Raw genomic sequence first — 17,913 nt, forward strand, 5'->3', positions numbered from 1 at the left:
ATTCCTGGTGTCTTCTTCAATATTGGCCATGTTGAGCGTCTTTTGGAACTTGAATAGTTTGTCAAGGGCAACTTTGTTTTTTTTTTTTATGTTCATTCCGGCGCTTGCCCAGAGTTTGGATAACCTGGTTGGTAATTAAAATTTTTAGTCTGCTGAAGGATTAATTTGTGCTGTAGTTGGGTCTTTGTCACATGCATGGGCTTTGACCCCACACAATAAAAAGCTTAGTATCTTCAACTTGGTAGAGCGCTGACCTTCTTAAGTTTGCATTCGGAATACTTGTTTTGTCCTGAACGGAAGAACAGATGGGGCCTTCCAGAACATCATCTTGTTCTTCCACTGGTGGATTGACCTTTTGGACCATTTATTTCAGAGAAAATGCCTCCCGCTTTGGTTGAATCCATATTTACTTCCCTTTGATTTTGGGCCATTCTTTCACTCCAAATCCAATTTGCCATCCAGTTTCGTCAGTGCATACTCTCATGAAGATGTTAGCATTGTCGAAATATCCTTCAATAGCTTCTTAACAGTTTGAATAGCTCCTTTCTGATCTGGTGATGTTTTGAGGTGTGGAACAGTTCCATGGGTTTTGTCACTGCCATCTGAGAAAATGTGATTTCATTTGGTCTTCCCGGCCAGTCTGGTATTCTGAAACTTGTTCGGGGTGCGTTTTGCAAAAGCTGCACAATTCCTCAGTTTCTTTCCCAAAGCTTTTTCATTTTGGTTTGGGATTTTCTTAGCTTTTGGAGCTTTGGTGTACCTGTTCCACCTAGTACTTTGGCCTTCTTCAGAGTTTGTCAGGATAGTTTTGTCACGCCTTTCTTGGCCCCTGGGAGTGGTCAAGATAACGGATACTTCGAGAGCCTTGTGTTCTTGGAATAGTTCTTAAGAGGTTGTCAACCTTGTGTTTGAAGTATGTGTGCTCCTAGGCAAATCTGGGTGTGTGCCGGCCACTATTTTCCCTAACGGACTCTCCCACAAGACAAGGTGCTTCCCGACGGTCTTCACTAGTCGCGGAGCTAAGAAGCCTTTGCCATGTCCAACTAATAGTTCGACTTCCTTGGGTCTTCTTAGTTCTTCTGGTCGAACATCAGGGAAGAATTTTACCAGTTCTTCCGATCCAATAGTGTTTTGAACTTTGGTAATTTCGTCAAGGCCGTAACATCGCAGTGCGTACATTCTTGTCCCTCTGGACATCTTGAGTCGCAGTTTGAGGCTATATTTTTTAGTTCTTACTGTTGTGGCGACGCCCCCCCACACCATACATGGTGATTGTCACATTGTAGCTAGCCTCTTAATCAAGCCTGTGGGCAGCTTTGTGGGTGATATAGTTTGTATCAGACCCAAGATCGACAAGCGTCGCCAGTTTCTCGCACTTGTTTGTAGTTACATCTAACAGCATCAACAGGACTGTTAGTGGTGGTGCCTGATCTGTCCGTGGAAAGGCTTCTTTGTCTCTTTGGAACCCTTGAGTGACAAGTTTTCTGACCACCTTGATGTCTTCGGGCTTTCTTCAGATCACTGACGGCAATGGAGCTGGGTCTCTTTTTTTCTCCTCTCGCTGTCCTTTTCCTTTCTTGGGGAGAGGTGGTAATGGTGGTCCATTTCGCACTCCTGTTGTTGCAAAGGTACGCTTTATCGCAGTACTCTTCTTCGTTGTGGCTTTTCAGACACAGTTCACAGGACCCTAGATCTGTGACAGCTGCTCTCCTTTCATGCAGTCCAAGTCCCCTGAACTTCCTACAGAGGAAGATCTTATCTTGATGTCTACCTTCTCCGCGCACGATCCACGTGCTTCCGGTGTCCCTTGTTGAGGTCGACGTTTTGGTAAACACCTGCTTCCTCTCAAAAGTGTAGTCGAGCTTCCTTGGGCTATGCGCGTTACATCGGTCAATATCCTCAAGTGTCTCCTCTTTTCTTTTCAGGAACGACTGCAACTGGTTGAATCGGCTGGAAGAATAAACGCCATTGCTGGGATTTTGTACAAATGTTAGCCATTCATTCTGGAGGAAGAAGGGTAATTTACTTTCCACTGACAGCACAGTGAGTCGATCTGCTGCTGCACCATAATCTTCTAATTCCTCTAAATCTGCTAGAACTTTTTCAGCTTTTTTGATAAGCTCAATGACTTGTCTCGGGTTGTTCCCTCTAACGGGAGGTGATTCCTGCAGCTCCCTCAAGATTTCAGAGACGATGGATGACTTGTTTCCTAAAACCCTGAGCATCTCTTCACCAGTACTGTGGGACATCAACCGAATATCATTTATTATCCTCTCATCTATACTGTCTATGAATTGGCTTTCAAAAGTTCCTCCGACCCGTATGGGTTTGCTTGACTTTGCAGTGAAGTCCAATCTTTCTTCCATCTGTAGTAGTCTCAGGTGCAATCACTGAAGATGTGTAGACGGGTTGCTTTAATCTTGATGGACTGGGCCGGGACTAGCGCCGGTCACTGTAAGCTCTCTTTCTCCGCCCTCTCTTTCTCAGCCTGAGGGGTGCGGAATTGGGACATCCTATGGTCCAGGCAACGTTGAGCCTGAGATTTTGAAGACTCTTACCTCAATCTCCTTTTTCTCATTCTTTGGAAGCCACATTCGCCATGCTGACAAAGCTTGTTTTGTTTCATCTATCCGCTTTCCCAGAGCTTCCAATTGTGCTTTGTAGTCATCACGGTTTATGTCAACAAGGGATAGTCGTTCGACTACCTCACATTCTAGTTCAGTCTGTCTGATTGCAGCCATAAGGCTGTGTTCTATATGACTTGTCACTAGACAGTCTTGGATAAGCACCTCAGCTTCCTCAAACTTTGCTCTTGTTGTCCTCGCTTCATTATCCATTCGTTCCGTGAGCGCTATTGCTATTTTCCCTTTTACCTCAGTCTTCACTTGTGCCTTTCACTTTCCAATAGCATTTGGAGAGCACGGAGAGTTCATCCCGAAGCTCTGTTTCTGTCATCTTGACCACCACTCGAGAATGAGGTTAAATTTCCTTGTGAATTAGGTTAAATTTCTTTGTGAAGGAACCTTTAGCAGATTGTTTAGTTTGGGTTGTGGGCTGAACTCCAAAATGCAGACACCTTAGTGTGAGTAAAAGAACGTTAGTATGAATAAAATATGAGAGTTTATTGACACTCAGAGTTCAGGAATAGGGGAGGGGGGAATCTTCGGAGGGCAGCGAACGCAGCAGCAGGGTCAGGCAGGGAAGAAGACGAATCCCACACTAGACGGTTGTTAACAATTTGGTGACGTTTCATCCTCTTGGAGGACCTTTAAGGGATGCCATCAAGGACGATGCAACGATGATTCCACATCAGAGCCATCAAAGGTGTTATACAACAGGGTGCTGCCATAAAGGAATAAAAGGTAGGACCGGGGAAGAGGGATCTGGAAGGGGAGGAGAGGAAGGAGGGATCTGGGAGGATCCTGACAGGGCCAGCATAACAATGCAACCAAGGCTCTTTAAATATGGATGCCACATTCATGAGCCAGTGGAGGCGTGGAAAGTGCATAAATCACAAATTGTGTGAATGTGTGCATACACCACTTTTAATACAGCATGTCTGAATATTATTGCCCATACAGACATTTTGTCCACGCACGTTTTTATAGATGAGACCCCTGGTAAGTTTTTGGTGTTGAAGAAAGTAGTTCCGGTTAGTTGGGGGTCGCAAAAGTAAAGCATTTTGCTTCTCAAAACAATATCTGTTCAAAAGAGTAATACATTTGCATCACAAAACTATTGTCTTACTACAAAACAAGTGATGATTACATTTTTTTAACCACAAGGCCAAAGGGATACCATTATGAAACGGAATGCACTGATGTCGAACTTCATCAGCTGGAATTAGGACAGGCAGAGAGAGAGAGGAGGGACAGAGTAATGGTTCAAACTGAAGCTGGACCCACAGCCACAGATGTGGTTAGACTACCACTATATCCACTATTTTCCATGTTATGTAGGCATCTATGTCAGTTTTTTTTAAACTCACGAACTGCTATCATACAGTATATAGTGACTTGAAGCATACTTACAGAAACATGGAGATAACCACACTTACACATAGCTGACAATAATAATAACAGTCATCATATAATATGTTATGTAGCGGCTTCACTGGTAATAAGACATTTGGTGATTTGCTGCACACAACGTTACTAGCTGATTCCTGATAGCCTGTTCTGAGTGTACTACCGTTAGCTTCTAAACAAGGTGGTAACAGGCAGCATCTAATTAGCTAGTACAGCTAGTTCTTACTTGGAGTGCTGGAAGAGGAGAACTTGTCAAAACATGTTTCTTCCTCTGTCCTGGGCGTGTAGGAACGTAATCAAGACAAGAGGTTTCACTCAGTGCATCTGTCTCAACACCAGAGTACGTTGGTTCTATAGTGGAATGAATGGAGTGATTGAACCCTCTTGTCAGTCACTCAGTCTCTTTGTCTCATTGATAGGCGATAGGCGGGGCTGCAACTTGGTCACACACAGCAGCAGCACTTTGCGTGCACGCGCTAGCTGTGTGTGTCGTGTGCTACACAATCGAATACATTCTTTGTGCCTGTTGTGTATCAAACACGATCTGATGTCAATTTCATCCCATCGCTTATGAGAGCACCCTGTGAGCTCAGGAGCTCCCTCTGGTGGTCCGGTGACCGAAAGCGGTCAGCTTTTTGCCAATGAACGTCTTGTCATCACTGTGAAACAGTTGATGGAAAGGTGCATAACAGTTGGCAGGCGGCAGCGCGCAGTGATAAAACGATTGTGAGGTCAGACTTTTTCGTGGATATAGTTTTGTGATACAATTGTATTACTCTTTTAAATGCATATTGTTTTGAGAAGCGAAATGTTTTATTTCTGCGACTCCACCAACTAGCCGGAACTACTTTCTTCAACACCAAAAACTCACCAGAACTCTGCTCATGGGATACTGCAGGGGAAAAGTCACTGTTGTTGCACTAACTAGGGCTGATGGAGATGCAATACAACTTCCATGTGAAAAAATCCGAACTATCTCTTTAGCTGCATGCCTCAACATGTTCAATGATCATTAAATATGTGTAGCAAATCTTTTAATTCTGTTCACACCATTTTATAAGAAAATAAATGAAGGTGGTGGGTGAAAAAAAGCCTGCGGCAGCATCTGTACTTGTTAACATTCACACTGCATGATTATTTGGCGTCCTATCTAACAAAAAAAACAAACATTGAAAATAAAAATGTGAAAAAATGAACCATTCAGTGGTTTGAATTGCATTTTTTTAACCCATGTTTTTGTTTTAATATCACCGCCACTGATGCATATTTAATAAAAAATAAAGAAAACTTTAATTTCACAGGTGGACAGTTTGATTTCCCTGATGTAAGGACGGTTGTCTGAGACCGCATCCAAATCATCAGGTGTGAGACTATAGCCAACATCACTAGCACCTCAGCTGAATATCAAAGGCCTAATATATTGTCCGTATTATTAGCATGTTGCCTAGGTCAGGGGATTGCAAAAGCGCTGTGCATTGAGCAGGCCGAAAAAAAAAACAACAACAACAAAAAAAAATGATCTGTGTCATTTTCAGTTAGCTTAAAAGGACGTGTGATGTGGCTGCAGGCTTTAGAATTTTTTTCTCACATGGTGGTCTGTGCATGCTGGCGCAAACACACGCACACAGACACTTTCCTGACAGCAGAAATACTTCAATAGTAACAGAGTATCTCACCTCTCCGTCAGCCTAATGATTTTGGGCTTGGTGCGACACCTCTTGCTGAGGGTGAAGAGCTTGTTGATGATGCGTCCAGATTTGCTCAAAAACTGCTGGGTGCTGAGCTCCAGCTGTTTGTAGCGTTGATTAATAGCTGGTTCCATTTTCCAGAAGTACTCGATGGCTGATGTGTTCAAAGCATACAGCGTGGGAAGCCTTTGAACAAAGTTCTGGAACTCCTCTGAAAGGCAGGGAGATAAGTGTGAACACATTTTTTAAAATATTTCCACACACAAGTGCTTTTGACTTCCCTCTAACTGTATTTAGCTAATTTAATCAGGCTAAATGAGAGAATCCTTTTACTCTGGCCACACGGGCAGCTCTAGGTCTAACTGGAAGTGATATTGTCTGATGTATATGATAATGAAACACGGCAGAGCTAAATAAGGGCTTTGGGTATTTTTTTTAATGAACAGCCAACAGCTTTTTCAGGGCTTATTTCATTTTTGAGGGAAAAAAGGATGGACAGTGAGCTCTGGGGATAATATCTTCGAGACAATTTCAACAGCTATCAACAACAACAGCGGTGTTCAAAGTCCGGCCTGTGGGCCATTTGGGGGCAGCAGCTCATTTTCAACTGGCCCACTGCATTTTCTAAAAGTAATTTTTATCATCAGAACACTTAACCTGTGCTTGCATGTATCATATCACCTGGATGTTGCTGCTCTGACAATTGAATTGGTAACAAATTGTGTGCACTCATTTGTCCCACTTCTGTTTCACATCACTAATAATGCATAATCAACAACAACACTTGTCAAACGATTGTAAACGGTGCAGAAGCTCCTGTTTTGGATAAAAATAGAGGAGCTGCTGGTGAAAGTATCTTTCTTATGTCCAGCAAGGGCTGATCTAAGTGAGATGCACAGCCAATGACTACCCCAAATTCCGGAAAAATCCTAAACTATTTGTCTTATAACAAAGCTGAAATGTCTTTCTTCAAACATATGCAATAATTGCTCAGTACAATGGATTGGTTTTGTTGTGTTTCCTAAATTAATTAAGAAAACAGACAAAGGTTTCTTCAAAGGTTTGCAACCCAAATTAAAAATGTACATTATACATCATGGTCCATTACGTTTTTCTGTTCTGCCTTTTTGGTTCCCCCTACTGCTGTTGTGTTTCCAGACTCTATTATTTGGTGGCCCAATGAGGCACACCGGCAACCACTTGGCAATTAGCTGCACTTTTAAGCACCGCTGCTCTGGCAGGAAGACGCTGAATTGTACGTCATTGTCAACTTCCAAGAACTGTGTGAGCTGTTTTCCTTCTTTGTCTGCGTCCAGTATTTTTCGCCATTATCCAAGTACTTTTACAGTTTTTGTGATTAGCACATTTGTACTATTCATGTGCAAATGTTGGTACTATTCTACTATTCTTGATGTTATTTTATCACAATGTCTAGCCTGTTGCTTTCACGGTGCCTCTTCTTGTTCCTTTACTTGCATCATTACCTTAAATTGATTTTGGACTATACAGCCGTCCCTCGCCAATTCACGGTTTGAATTTTGTGGCTTTAATATATTAATTGATAAATCATGATGTTTCGTGGTTGAATATGGAATATTATTAGTAAAAAAAATATGCTTATTGAAGCAAATGTTACTGTATGTATTTTTAGCCTAATTAAGCATTTTCAATCATAAAAATGGCTAAATAAACTAAAATACATATATAAGGCATTTAGAAGATGCATTCAAAGACAGATCTCCAGAGATTAAAACTTTATATCTCATTTGGAGAAGAGCTGTCTCACGAGAACAGGGCAGCCAGAAGCCAATCAGACTGTAAACTATGGCATCACTGCTATGAATAATAATACACAAAATATGGAAGTTGCAGTTTGCGAGGCATTATTGGAAACACACATTAATAATTTAACCACACTTTAAACCTTGCAGTCCTGCCTACCTCGGTACTCCTAGGTTCAGTGTCAGCGAATGATGTGTGGCTGTTTTCTCCATCTGAGTTGAACAGCTGTGGCGCCGTTTTCCAAATAGAAGCAATTGTACATTTGAACAATGTTACTTAGGATTTGTCAGATCAAAATATGCAGCTGTTGGGCCACCCTTCGCAGCAACAACTGCAACCAAGCGTTTTCTATAACTTGCAATGAGTCTTTTACAGCGCTGTGGAGGAATCTTGGCTCACTCATCTTTGCAGAATTGTTGTAATTCAGCCATATTGGAGGGATTTCGAGCAGGAACCACTTTTTTAAGGTCATGCAACAGCATCTAAATAGGATTCAAGACAGGACTTTGACTAGGCCACTCCAAAGTCTTCATTTTGATTTGCTTCAGCCATTCAGAGGTGGACTTGCTGGTGTGTTTTGGATCATTGTCCTGCTGCAGAACCCAAGTTGGTTTAAGCTTGAGGTCACGAACAAATGGCCGGACATTCTCCTTCAAGATATTTTGGTAGACAGCAGAATACATGGAATACAAGAATCACTCAAAAAGCCTCACAGAGTTCAGTGTTTAAATTATTTCAGAGTAGGCCTATATACACACTGCACTGTTTCTTAAATGTTGTTGTTGTAACAAGTAACATTTAAAAAAAATTCAAATGTTTATAAGGTGTGTAATATTTTACGACTCAAATTTTTGGAAGGCAAAATGCCTCTTTTGATGGAAAAGGTTGCCGACCCCTGGCCTATCATAACCACAAAATGGCTCCACATTATCAGTGGTCGCCTCCATGAACCTGCTCATGTTTACATGCATGTGTAACTGATAGCCGTCAGTGAAAGCCATGACTAATATTGGCATTTATCTGTTCAATCTGTTTAAAACAATGTTGGTAACATAGCCGGCGGTGGTGGAGCCAAAGAGGGACAGCACCCTGAACTAAAGCTTCTACTTATAAGGTTTACACAACAGTCATAATAGATAAGAATCAAAAATCACTTTGTAAATAGTTTGTGTGCCAGTCTATATAATGCAGCTTACATAAAAGCTTATAACGGGCTATACATGCTAAAAAAAAAAAAAAAAAACTTTAGGGGTTTAGGAACTTGAAAAGGGATTGGTAGGAAAACTGAAATATACACAGTGTGATCAGACGTGTCTGTTCAACTTGCATTCATGAAATGTCTCATGAGGGGGTGCCACAATGGTCTAAGCACTATGCCTGACTGGATTTAAAATCGGCCAGGGACCACTGTGGCATAAATTTCCTCACATTTCCTTTTACTTTTCACCACACTAACTTTAGTACCTACTGCCACAAAATAAAATGAAAATAAGAACATTTTCGAGTGAGCATTTAATTGCAAACAACCATTAAATTGAATTAAATCAGCTGATCAAAAGGTTAAGACTACACCCCTTAAAAGCCAAATGTGGACTCAACATCATTTTCTGTCAGGTATTCACACTGTCATGGCAAAGGCAAAAATGCTTTCTCTTTTTGAACGCGGTCAGATTGTTAAGCTGCATAAGCAAGGCCTCTTGCAGCGTGCCATTGCTGCTCAGGTTGGATGCAGTAAGACAGTCATTTAAAACTTCTTAAAATATCCTGAGGGGTATGTAACAAAAAGTCAAGTGGGAGACCCAAAACATGTCACCGTCCCTGAGCTGGAGGATCCGATTGGCTGTCCGTCAAAAAGCACGGAACAATCCTCTGCCCAAATGAAGGTTGTTGCTGGTGCCGAGTGCAGTACAATAACCATCAGACTGCGAGAGAAGGGTTTTTAGAACAAAAATGTCTTCAAAGGCCTCGTCTCCTTCTACACTACAAAATTGCCCGTTTGGAATTTGCGCGAGAGGACCAAACATGGGGCATTGAAATGTGGAAGAAAATGAGGAAAAAAAAAAAACCTTGATGGTCCTGATAGCTTCCAACATTCCTGGCATGACAGGGAGATCCCACCTGAGATGTTTTCCAGACGGCACAGTGAAGGCGGCGCTATCATGATCTGGGGTGCCTCTCCTTTCAACGGGTTGTCGGTTCAGGTTGTGCAGGGGTGTCAAACGGCCGCTGGCTATGTGAAGAATTTGCAGCAGGGATCCCTCATGACTGAAGGCCTTCGTCTGTGTGGTAATGACTGGCTTTTTCAACAGGACATCGCTGCAGTTCACAATGCCCGTCTGACAAAGGATTTCTTCCAGAGGAATAATTTGGGATGGATGGCAAGAGAAGTTTACAAAAATGGACATCAGTTCCAGACAGTGGATGCCCTCTGAAAAGCCATCTTCACCACCTGGAGCAACATTCCCACTAACCTGCTGGAAATACTGGCATCAAGCATTCTGGAACAAATTGTTATAGTGATTAACGCAGCTACTCAGTACTGGCTCCTTTTTGGAACATTTTTTGAGGTATGATCTTAAAACTTTTGATCATTGATAATTTGCTAATTATTTTTTAATGATCTGTGTGAAGTTAGTGATTCATGTAAACATCCAGTGAATACAAATGGGAAAATAATCTGCCAGCCTTGTTCACTGTAGTTTTCTCAAAAGTACCGCATTCAGTACTACGAGCAAAGTTTGGACTATATCACCAGCCAAATTAGAAGCAAGCAGACAAAAAAAACCCAAAAAACACAGGCGGTGACCAACGCAATACGAGGCGTTTTCAACTCTGTCTTGTCAAATGCACCACGTACTCTCTGGCTGTAGGCAGTCTGTCTAGGGAAGGGCGGTCGCTGTGTGTGGCTGGCCAATCACAGAGCGTGAAGAGTGATACGTAAGTAGTTACCCAATGAGGATTTTCCTTCATCACGATTACGGATAATGACAAGCTGTACTCGTTTCATGCTCGTACCCGTTAAAAATGCACTATACGTAACAAATACTTGTCTTGCCTCATCCCTAATAATATACATTATAAAGTCTACTTGAAACTAAACCATGGCTAGTCACATGAGCACTGGGAAAGTGTTTTTTTTTCTATTCTGTGTCCATGTCATGTTCTGTGTGCTGTCTGCTGCCGCCTATCTGCTGTCTTTTGCAGCACACTGCTGAGCCACCTGGGAGGAGCCACTTGACACACCTGTTTGCAACTACCCATCATGCCTTCATAAGCTGCCATGTGGAGTGCATTCTTTGCCAGATTGTTAACTGCTCTTCGCCTGCTACCTGCGCCTCCCAGCATTATAGTTTTCCTTGTGTTTAGATATTTTCTGGTCGCCTTTTTCCTCATTTTATGATAGTACCTGTTGTTCCCTGCCAGGCTATCTCCTACAGTGGTTAGTGTTTTTGTTAGCCAGTAGTTCTTGCCTGATTTTCTGCAGTGTTTTGTGTTAACTTTTTACCTCGGGTACCTTTTCAGCAGCTCTCTTCTTTCTCTAGTCAGTAGCGTTTTCCGTTATAGTTTGTATTTTTGTGTTTCCTGTTTTTTCTACATTCTGGGCACTTTCTGTTAATACATTTTTTGTTACACGGACTGCCTCTGCAATTGCGATCCGGTACTCTTGGCATTGGCCAATTGTTAGAGTCCAAATCATAAAATAAAAGTAAATTAATTTAAACGTATTATTTAAAATGAATGTAGGAAACATCTACAATAAATAACGGTAGTTGAAAAGATTGCACCATGTACCACGAACAGTACAATTATTGCAATAACAAAAATAATCATAACGAATCCACGTGTGTCCCCATGCTTGCATGCGTGGGTTGCTTTTGATTAACTGGAAACTTTAAACTATGAGTATACTGTATCTGTATATATGCAGTGAGTGTGTCTATTTGTCTATTTACATGTGCTCTGTGACTGACTGGTGACCATTGCAGTGTGTACCCCACCTCTTGGATGGGCTCCAGCTCACTTGTAAGAAAATGAATGAACGATCAATTCCAAGTACTGTAAGTTCTACAGTATGGTAAATATATTTTCCTCAATTGACACATTCAGGTTTGCAGTATTAGGGTGCATGACTATCTTATTCTTGTTCTACACTGTTTAGGATCAATACATGTCAAACAGTGCATTGATAAATAATTCCCTTACTAAATATTCACACAATGTGCTGGAACACACTGTACGATGGAGGTAATATCAGGTTTTAAACGCATCATTTAGTCAACAGTGTATGCCCACCTCAGGTTGTTGTCATAGTATATGAAAGCCACGATTTAGCGCTTGTCATCGTCCTGTTTATGTGCATTGAAAAGACAAGAAATAAAAAGGATGAACAAAGTAGTGACGTTGGTGGAATGACCGTGTAATTCCTGTGTTTGCGCTCTCTTTAGCCTGCTATCATGACCAAAGCACACCTCTCACATAAAAATGATCCGCTTCCGTTTTCTTCTTGATATCTGTTGTGTTCTGATGGCAGCTGTGACTATGTGGATTCAGTGATATTCACATCATGTCATGGTGTGATGGTGTTTTTCATTGGTCGTCATAGCAGCAGCGAGAAGCACACTGTGAGATGATTTTTGTAAATAACCGGCACTGCTTGATATCTGTTCTAGCCTGTCTTTGGTGACAAGACATTTTCCAACGTTCTTCTCTGCCCCTGCGTCACTATCAGATGTACAACCTTTTCTTTTTAAATGTTTGCAAATATAGGAACAATAAAATATTGCAAGACCGTAATCCCTTGTTTATCATGGTTAATTAGTTCCAGATCCAATTGTGATAAGTGAATTTCCACAAACTAGGATTCCTTATTTATACATTTTTGTAGTTAGAGCACAGAAAACCTGTTTACGACCTTCTAAATAAGTTTTTTAACATTATGAGAGCCCTCTAGACATGAAATAACACCCCATAGTCAGTTTTCTCCTCGTAAATATCTAAGGCATGAATAGGACCTGTGCTTGTTTGTGTTACAATAAATGTGTTCCGTAGGACACCTGAAAGAGAGGCGGACAGGAAGTGATGTCGGTTCAGAGGTGAGCTTCAGCTTTGCGTGGGTAATGGCTGCAAAAGTAACCTGTGTTTTTATTCGGAATTATTGTGCCTGCTGTGAGATAATTCAAACCTGCAATAAAAGCCTGTTGTCCTGGCGATCAAGTCTGATCATTGTGTGTCTCACTGAACATTGCAGTAACACTACTGACACCTAGTAACCAGTGTAGAATACTACATTTCACCGTCATCTTTGAATGCATGTTTTCAATGCCTTATATTTGTATTTTAGTTCATTTAGCCATTTTTATGCTTGAAAATGCTTAGGCTATAAAAAGGCTATACATTCAATGATAGCTAATGTTAGTTGCGGAACAAATTTCTGTCATGGGCTGACAACTAACTAGTGCGCATATGTGTGTGACGTCATAGCAGTAGGGTCGAATGCTGGCGCCCTCTAGGCCGCTGGAGGAATCAGCTGCATACAGTCTATTTAAATTCCGTTGTTTAAACATGACCTGGCAAGGCACAACATAAAATGTTCCACAGTTGACAGTGCATGACAGAGCACAGAGCTCGGGGGTGGCAACAGTAAAATGTGGGGATGTTTTTTAGTGGCAGGAACTTCTTAAGACTAATCAGGATCAAGAATAAGAGTAAGGCAGCAATGTACGGACAGATCCTAAATGAAAACCTGCTCCAAAGCATTGTGGTCTTTGTCACGGGGCAGTGATCCAACAGGACAACAATCTTTGCTACTCAGTCAAAACAACAAAGGAGGAGCTTAGAGACAAGTCTGTTCATTCCCTTGCTTATCCAAAACATAAAGTAAGGAACATCTCTGGAGCGATCGAAAAATGGCTATACACTACGCTTCAACCCGTTGGAGCTTGAGAGGATCTGCACAGACCAATGGGAAAAATTGCCAAAAAAATTGGTGTGCCAGGCTTGTAGCGTCAAACTGAAGAATACTTTAGGATGTAATTGTTACTAACCAAGCATTGAGTGAAAAGTGTGAATACTTTATTTGTAATACATTGTAATACTTTCAATGCTATAACATTGTGGCTACTACAGCAACCGAAACTGGTTTCTCTAATATGACACTTTTTATTTTGTATTGCAGCAAACACAGTAAACACACAAACAGACCTAAACAGAATATTTATTTATGAGAAAAGAACATTAGAGGAGAACATAATCTAAGGCCATGTCCACATGAAGACGATTTTCAAAAACGCAAATTTGCCACTCCACGGTGTCAAAAAAAATCTCAATCTACACAGTGCCGTTTTAAAACTATTTCTGTCCACAGGAATACACATTCACAGGCTGTCATGGACTGGCAATTTTAACCAATCAGAAGCGTCTGACGTCATTTCCGTAGACGGCACCATAGCATACATGGTGATTTGCAGCAGCGAAGGTGCGTCACTTTTCAGTAGTTTATTTCACATTTGTAATAAAAATGTATTGAATATAAAACTGAAAATAGATGAAACATGTTCTTTATTAAAATGTAGCAGATGTTGATTATCACTACAATGCTGTGAAGTGTAGTTCATTTTATCAGTCAAGAAAGAACTCCATTGGCTGTGACGCTATCATTGCTGAAATAATTGTGTGTCTGGCAAATTGTCCTTGTTTGATTACCTTGTTATGCAGCACAAGACAGGCATATATAACAAGGCAGCTTTCAATGTGCGGGCAAAGCAGCTCAGTCAAAATGCAATCACGATGTCCTTGCCATGCAAACATTCCCATGCCATTCTTACAAAACAGCGACATGCTTGTGAAAGTTGTCCCACCAGTTAGAGGTTCGATTGGGTCTTGACCCAAATCGCCATCATTGGCAGGAGCATGGCAGCCGTTTTAGAGAGCAAAACAGCAGCAGTAGCGTCCTCTGAAGCCCATAATGGTGCCTTTGTTCGCCAATGTAAAGCGAAAGTATGCGTATGTTTACTCTTATACACACACAAGTCATTTCAGTATGCTTAAAAGCAGCAACATAATGTTTGCCATTGCACACCTTCAATTATACTAATTATACTAACTGATACTTATCTAATATGGAAATAATGGCACATAATTGTTACGGCGTCTGTCGGCATCAAGCCAAGAGCGCTGTCTTCACCATCCACACGCTATGCTGAGTTTTCCAAAATCTTCACCTTGGCCGGAGTTTTCCAAAAGCTCCATTTTAAAAGACAAAAAAAATCGCTTGCCTATGGATGAGAAGCCAATATACTAGCGTTTTTAAAATCCGTATTCGTGTTGACATAGCCTAAGAGAATGTTTCATCGATTACACATTCAATTAAATTACGAGGGGTATATAATTGCCAGAATTTATACAATTTGAACTACCACTTAAAATATGTAATTCTCTTCATCTGCAAGGGAGTAAGTCAGTGTGCATTAAAGCACCGGATTTCCCTTGATGCTTTGTCATTCTGACTGAAATTATAATTTTTTTCACTGCAAGTGTTTTTATATAGCACACTGACGTGTACACTTCGATTAACTGTAAATGCTCAGGTTGTACATTGCTTTGTGATAGACAATTTGATTTGCATCGAGATACATGGGGTACGATACGATTCAAAAATGATTTATTTTAAAATCTGAATGATTTGATATGATTGATACAGTCTACAAACGATACGATTTCATTCAATAGGATTCTACAGTTGACATTTGGTGATTATACAATAATGAAGCCAATTCTGGACTTTAACGGACCACGCTGCGGAGTATGCGTGGCAGTCGCTTCGGCCAGGCTCTCGTGTTGTTTGAGAGACGCCCTGTCAACCGATTGCTTGTGTCGCGATACCCGGTGCATGTCTCTACAATCGATTAATCAGAGGATTTATGGCTGATTCTCTTCAATCAAGGAGGCTGCTACTGACGCAGTCGTATCTCTCACTTGTCAAACTGGATATCCGGTCGCATCGGTTTATCGGTCACAACCCTAGAAAGTGCAGTAATGATATGTTCTTTCTTGTTGTTTTAATCATTTTTGCATACTCTCAGAAAAGTTCTGTGTGGAGTAATTATCTTCAGCCACTGGCAAAGACAATCATCATTTTTCTTTCTGCCGTGGGTCACAGACACTGTGGAAGAAGACACGGAATGCTAAAATTAAAAACACTGACCTGACTCCTCAAAGTCTTGGTTGGCTATGTTCCAAGATTCTCGAATTTGCAGCAAACTGGCTTCCAAAGACTTCAAATCCAACTTGGGGCAATTACACTGTGGGTAGTCCGCAGCACACTGACACCAGCAGTCACTGTCTCGGCACACGAATTGGCCCTCCTCATTACAGCCAATGTAGTTGAGAGCTGCCTGCACAAACCTGGCCCTCAGGTATTCTGGCAGTATGGCATAGAGCCCTGAATCGTGGAAAAACAATAATAATGTCACACAGATGATTAATCAAGCAGTTGTACATACTTAAAGGGATAGTTCAGATTGTTTGACATGAATTTGTATGACATCCCCATCAGCAGTGTAGTGTATCAACAGTGACTTTCCCCCCACTTTGTTCCGTGAGCGAAGTTCTGGTCAGATTTCGGTGAGGAGGAATGTAGTTCCGGTTACTTGCTGGGGTCACTTAAGTAAAGAGTTTGGCTTCTCAAAACAATATACGTTCAAAAGATGGAGCGGATGGAGACTGCTGCGACACGAGAGTCTCCCGTCGGCAGCAGTCTCAATCCGCACATGTAAACACTGTGGAACACACACACAACAACGGACAGGCGAGAGCGCGTAGTGATACAAGCGGATAGGAAATAATGCCGAGAGACAGAGATCTGACTTTTTTGTTAGTAACAGTTTTGTGATGCAAATGTATTACTCTTTTGAATGTACACTCAACAAAAATATAAACGCAACACTTGTTTTTTTTCCCATTTTTTATGAGATGAGCTCAAAGATCTAAAACTTTTTCCACATACACAATATCACCATTTCTCTCAAATATTGTTCACAAGTCTGTCTAAATCTGTGATAGAGAGCACTTCTCCTTTGCTGAGATAATCCATTCCACCTCACATGTGTGCCATATCAAGATGCTGATTGGACACCATGATTAGTGCACAGGTGTGCCTTAGACTGCCCACAATAAAAGGCCAATCTGAAATGTGCAATTTTATCTCACAGCACAATGCCACAGATGTCGCAAGATTTGAGGGAACGTGCAATTGGCATGCTGACAGCAGGAATGTCAACCAGCGCTGTTGCTCGTGTATTGAATGTTCATTTCTCTACCATAAGCCGTCTCCAAAGGCGTTTCAGGGAATTTGGCAGTACAGCCAACCAGCCTCACAATCGCAGACCACGTGTAACCACACCAGCCCAGGACCTCCACATCCAGCATGTTCACCTCCAAGATCGTCTGAGACCAGCCACTCGGACAGCTGCTGAAACAATCGGTTTGCATAATCAAAGAATTTCTGCACACACTGTCAGAAACCGTCTCAGAATCTGCATGCTCGTCGTCCTCATCCAGGTCTCGACCTGACTCGAGTTTGTCATCGTAATCGACTTTAGTGGGCAAATGCTCACATTCGATGGCGTCTGGCATGATGGAGAGGTGTTCTCTTCACGGATGAATCCCGGTTTACACTGTTCAGGGCAGATGGCAGACAGCGTGTGTGGCGCCCCCACCCCTCCAATAAATACATTAATAAAATACATTCCTACCAGAACTTTGCTAAAGTGGGGGGATAAGTCACTGTTGATACACTACACTGCTGATGGCGATGTCATACAACTTTGTGTAAAAAAAAAATCCAAACTATCCCTTTTAAGTTAAATGTCTGAAAAATTTGATTGCAATAGTAGGCGACATCCTTAAGACCAGGCACTCGTAATTTCTTGTGTTCTGTCTCTTGACATATGCTCAGGATAATTTGCAATATGCCCACTGAAAGTTTTATTTTTGCTGCACAATTCTGCAGCTTTTGTTCTCAGTCATTACAGCCTGGTATACACTTCAAAGACCGCCAACTGAGGATTGTAAAAAAAAAAAAAAAAAGACAGTGACTGAAGCTAAATTCATTCTGACACTCATGTGCTGCAGTTATGAGTTTGCCAGAAAAGAGACAGTGTGACAATTCCATCAGAAATAGTGTGAGTTCAATTATGGATGGTCAACCTTGCAAATGAATCTTGTTTTCAGGGCTCTGAACCAAAACGGAGCTGACAGAATCGAGGTTGTCATAGTTACTGCATCCAAGAGGGCCTGTCCTTGTTTCAGTCACCTTAAAGGAGGAAAACGGAGACACATAACAATTAGATACAACCGAAATGCAAACCCACCAAAAACATGTACAGAAAAAAGTGACAGAACAAACACGGCGTAAA

The 17,913-nt window shown here is 41.5% G+C and overlaps 1 protein-coding gene across 1 annotated transcript in view; it reads right to left on the bottom strand.

The window, feature by feature from the left end:
• Positions 1-17,913, bottom strand: part of LOC129189074 (BMP/retinoic acid-inducible neural-specific protein 3-like) — a 67,018-nt gene that overhangs the window by 12,736 nt on the left and 36,369 nt on the right. The window contains exons 5-7 of the mRNA XM_054790382.1: positions 17,705-17,810; positions 15,702-15,938; positions 5,705-5,927 (exon numbers count right to left, since the gene is read on the bottom strand). Coding sequence (XP_054646357.1) covers positions 5,705-5,927; positions 15,702-15,938; positions 17,705-17,810 — 566 coding nt within the window. The remainder of the gene's footprint in view (positions 1-5,704; positions 5,928-15,701; positions 15,939-17,704; positions 17,811-17,913) is intronic.

The sequence above is a fragment of the Dunckerocampus dactyliophorus genome, chromosome 10 (assembly GCF_027744805.1).
Source record: "Dunckerocampus dactyliophorus isolate RoL2022-P2 chromosome 10, RoL_Ddac_1.1, whole genome shotgun sequence".
Taxonomy (NCBI): domain Eukaryota; kingdom Metazoa; phylum Chordata; class Actinopteri; order Syngnathiformes; family Syngnathidae; genus Dunckerocampus; species Dunckerocampus dactyliophorus.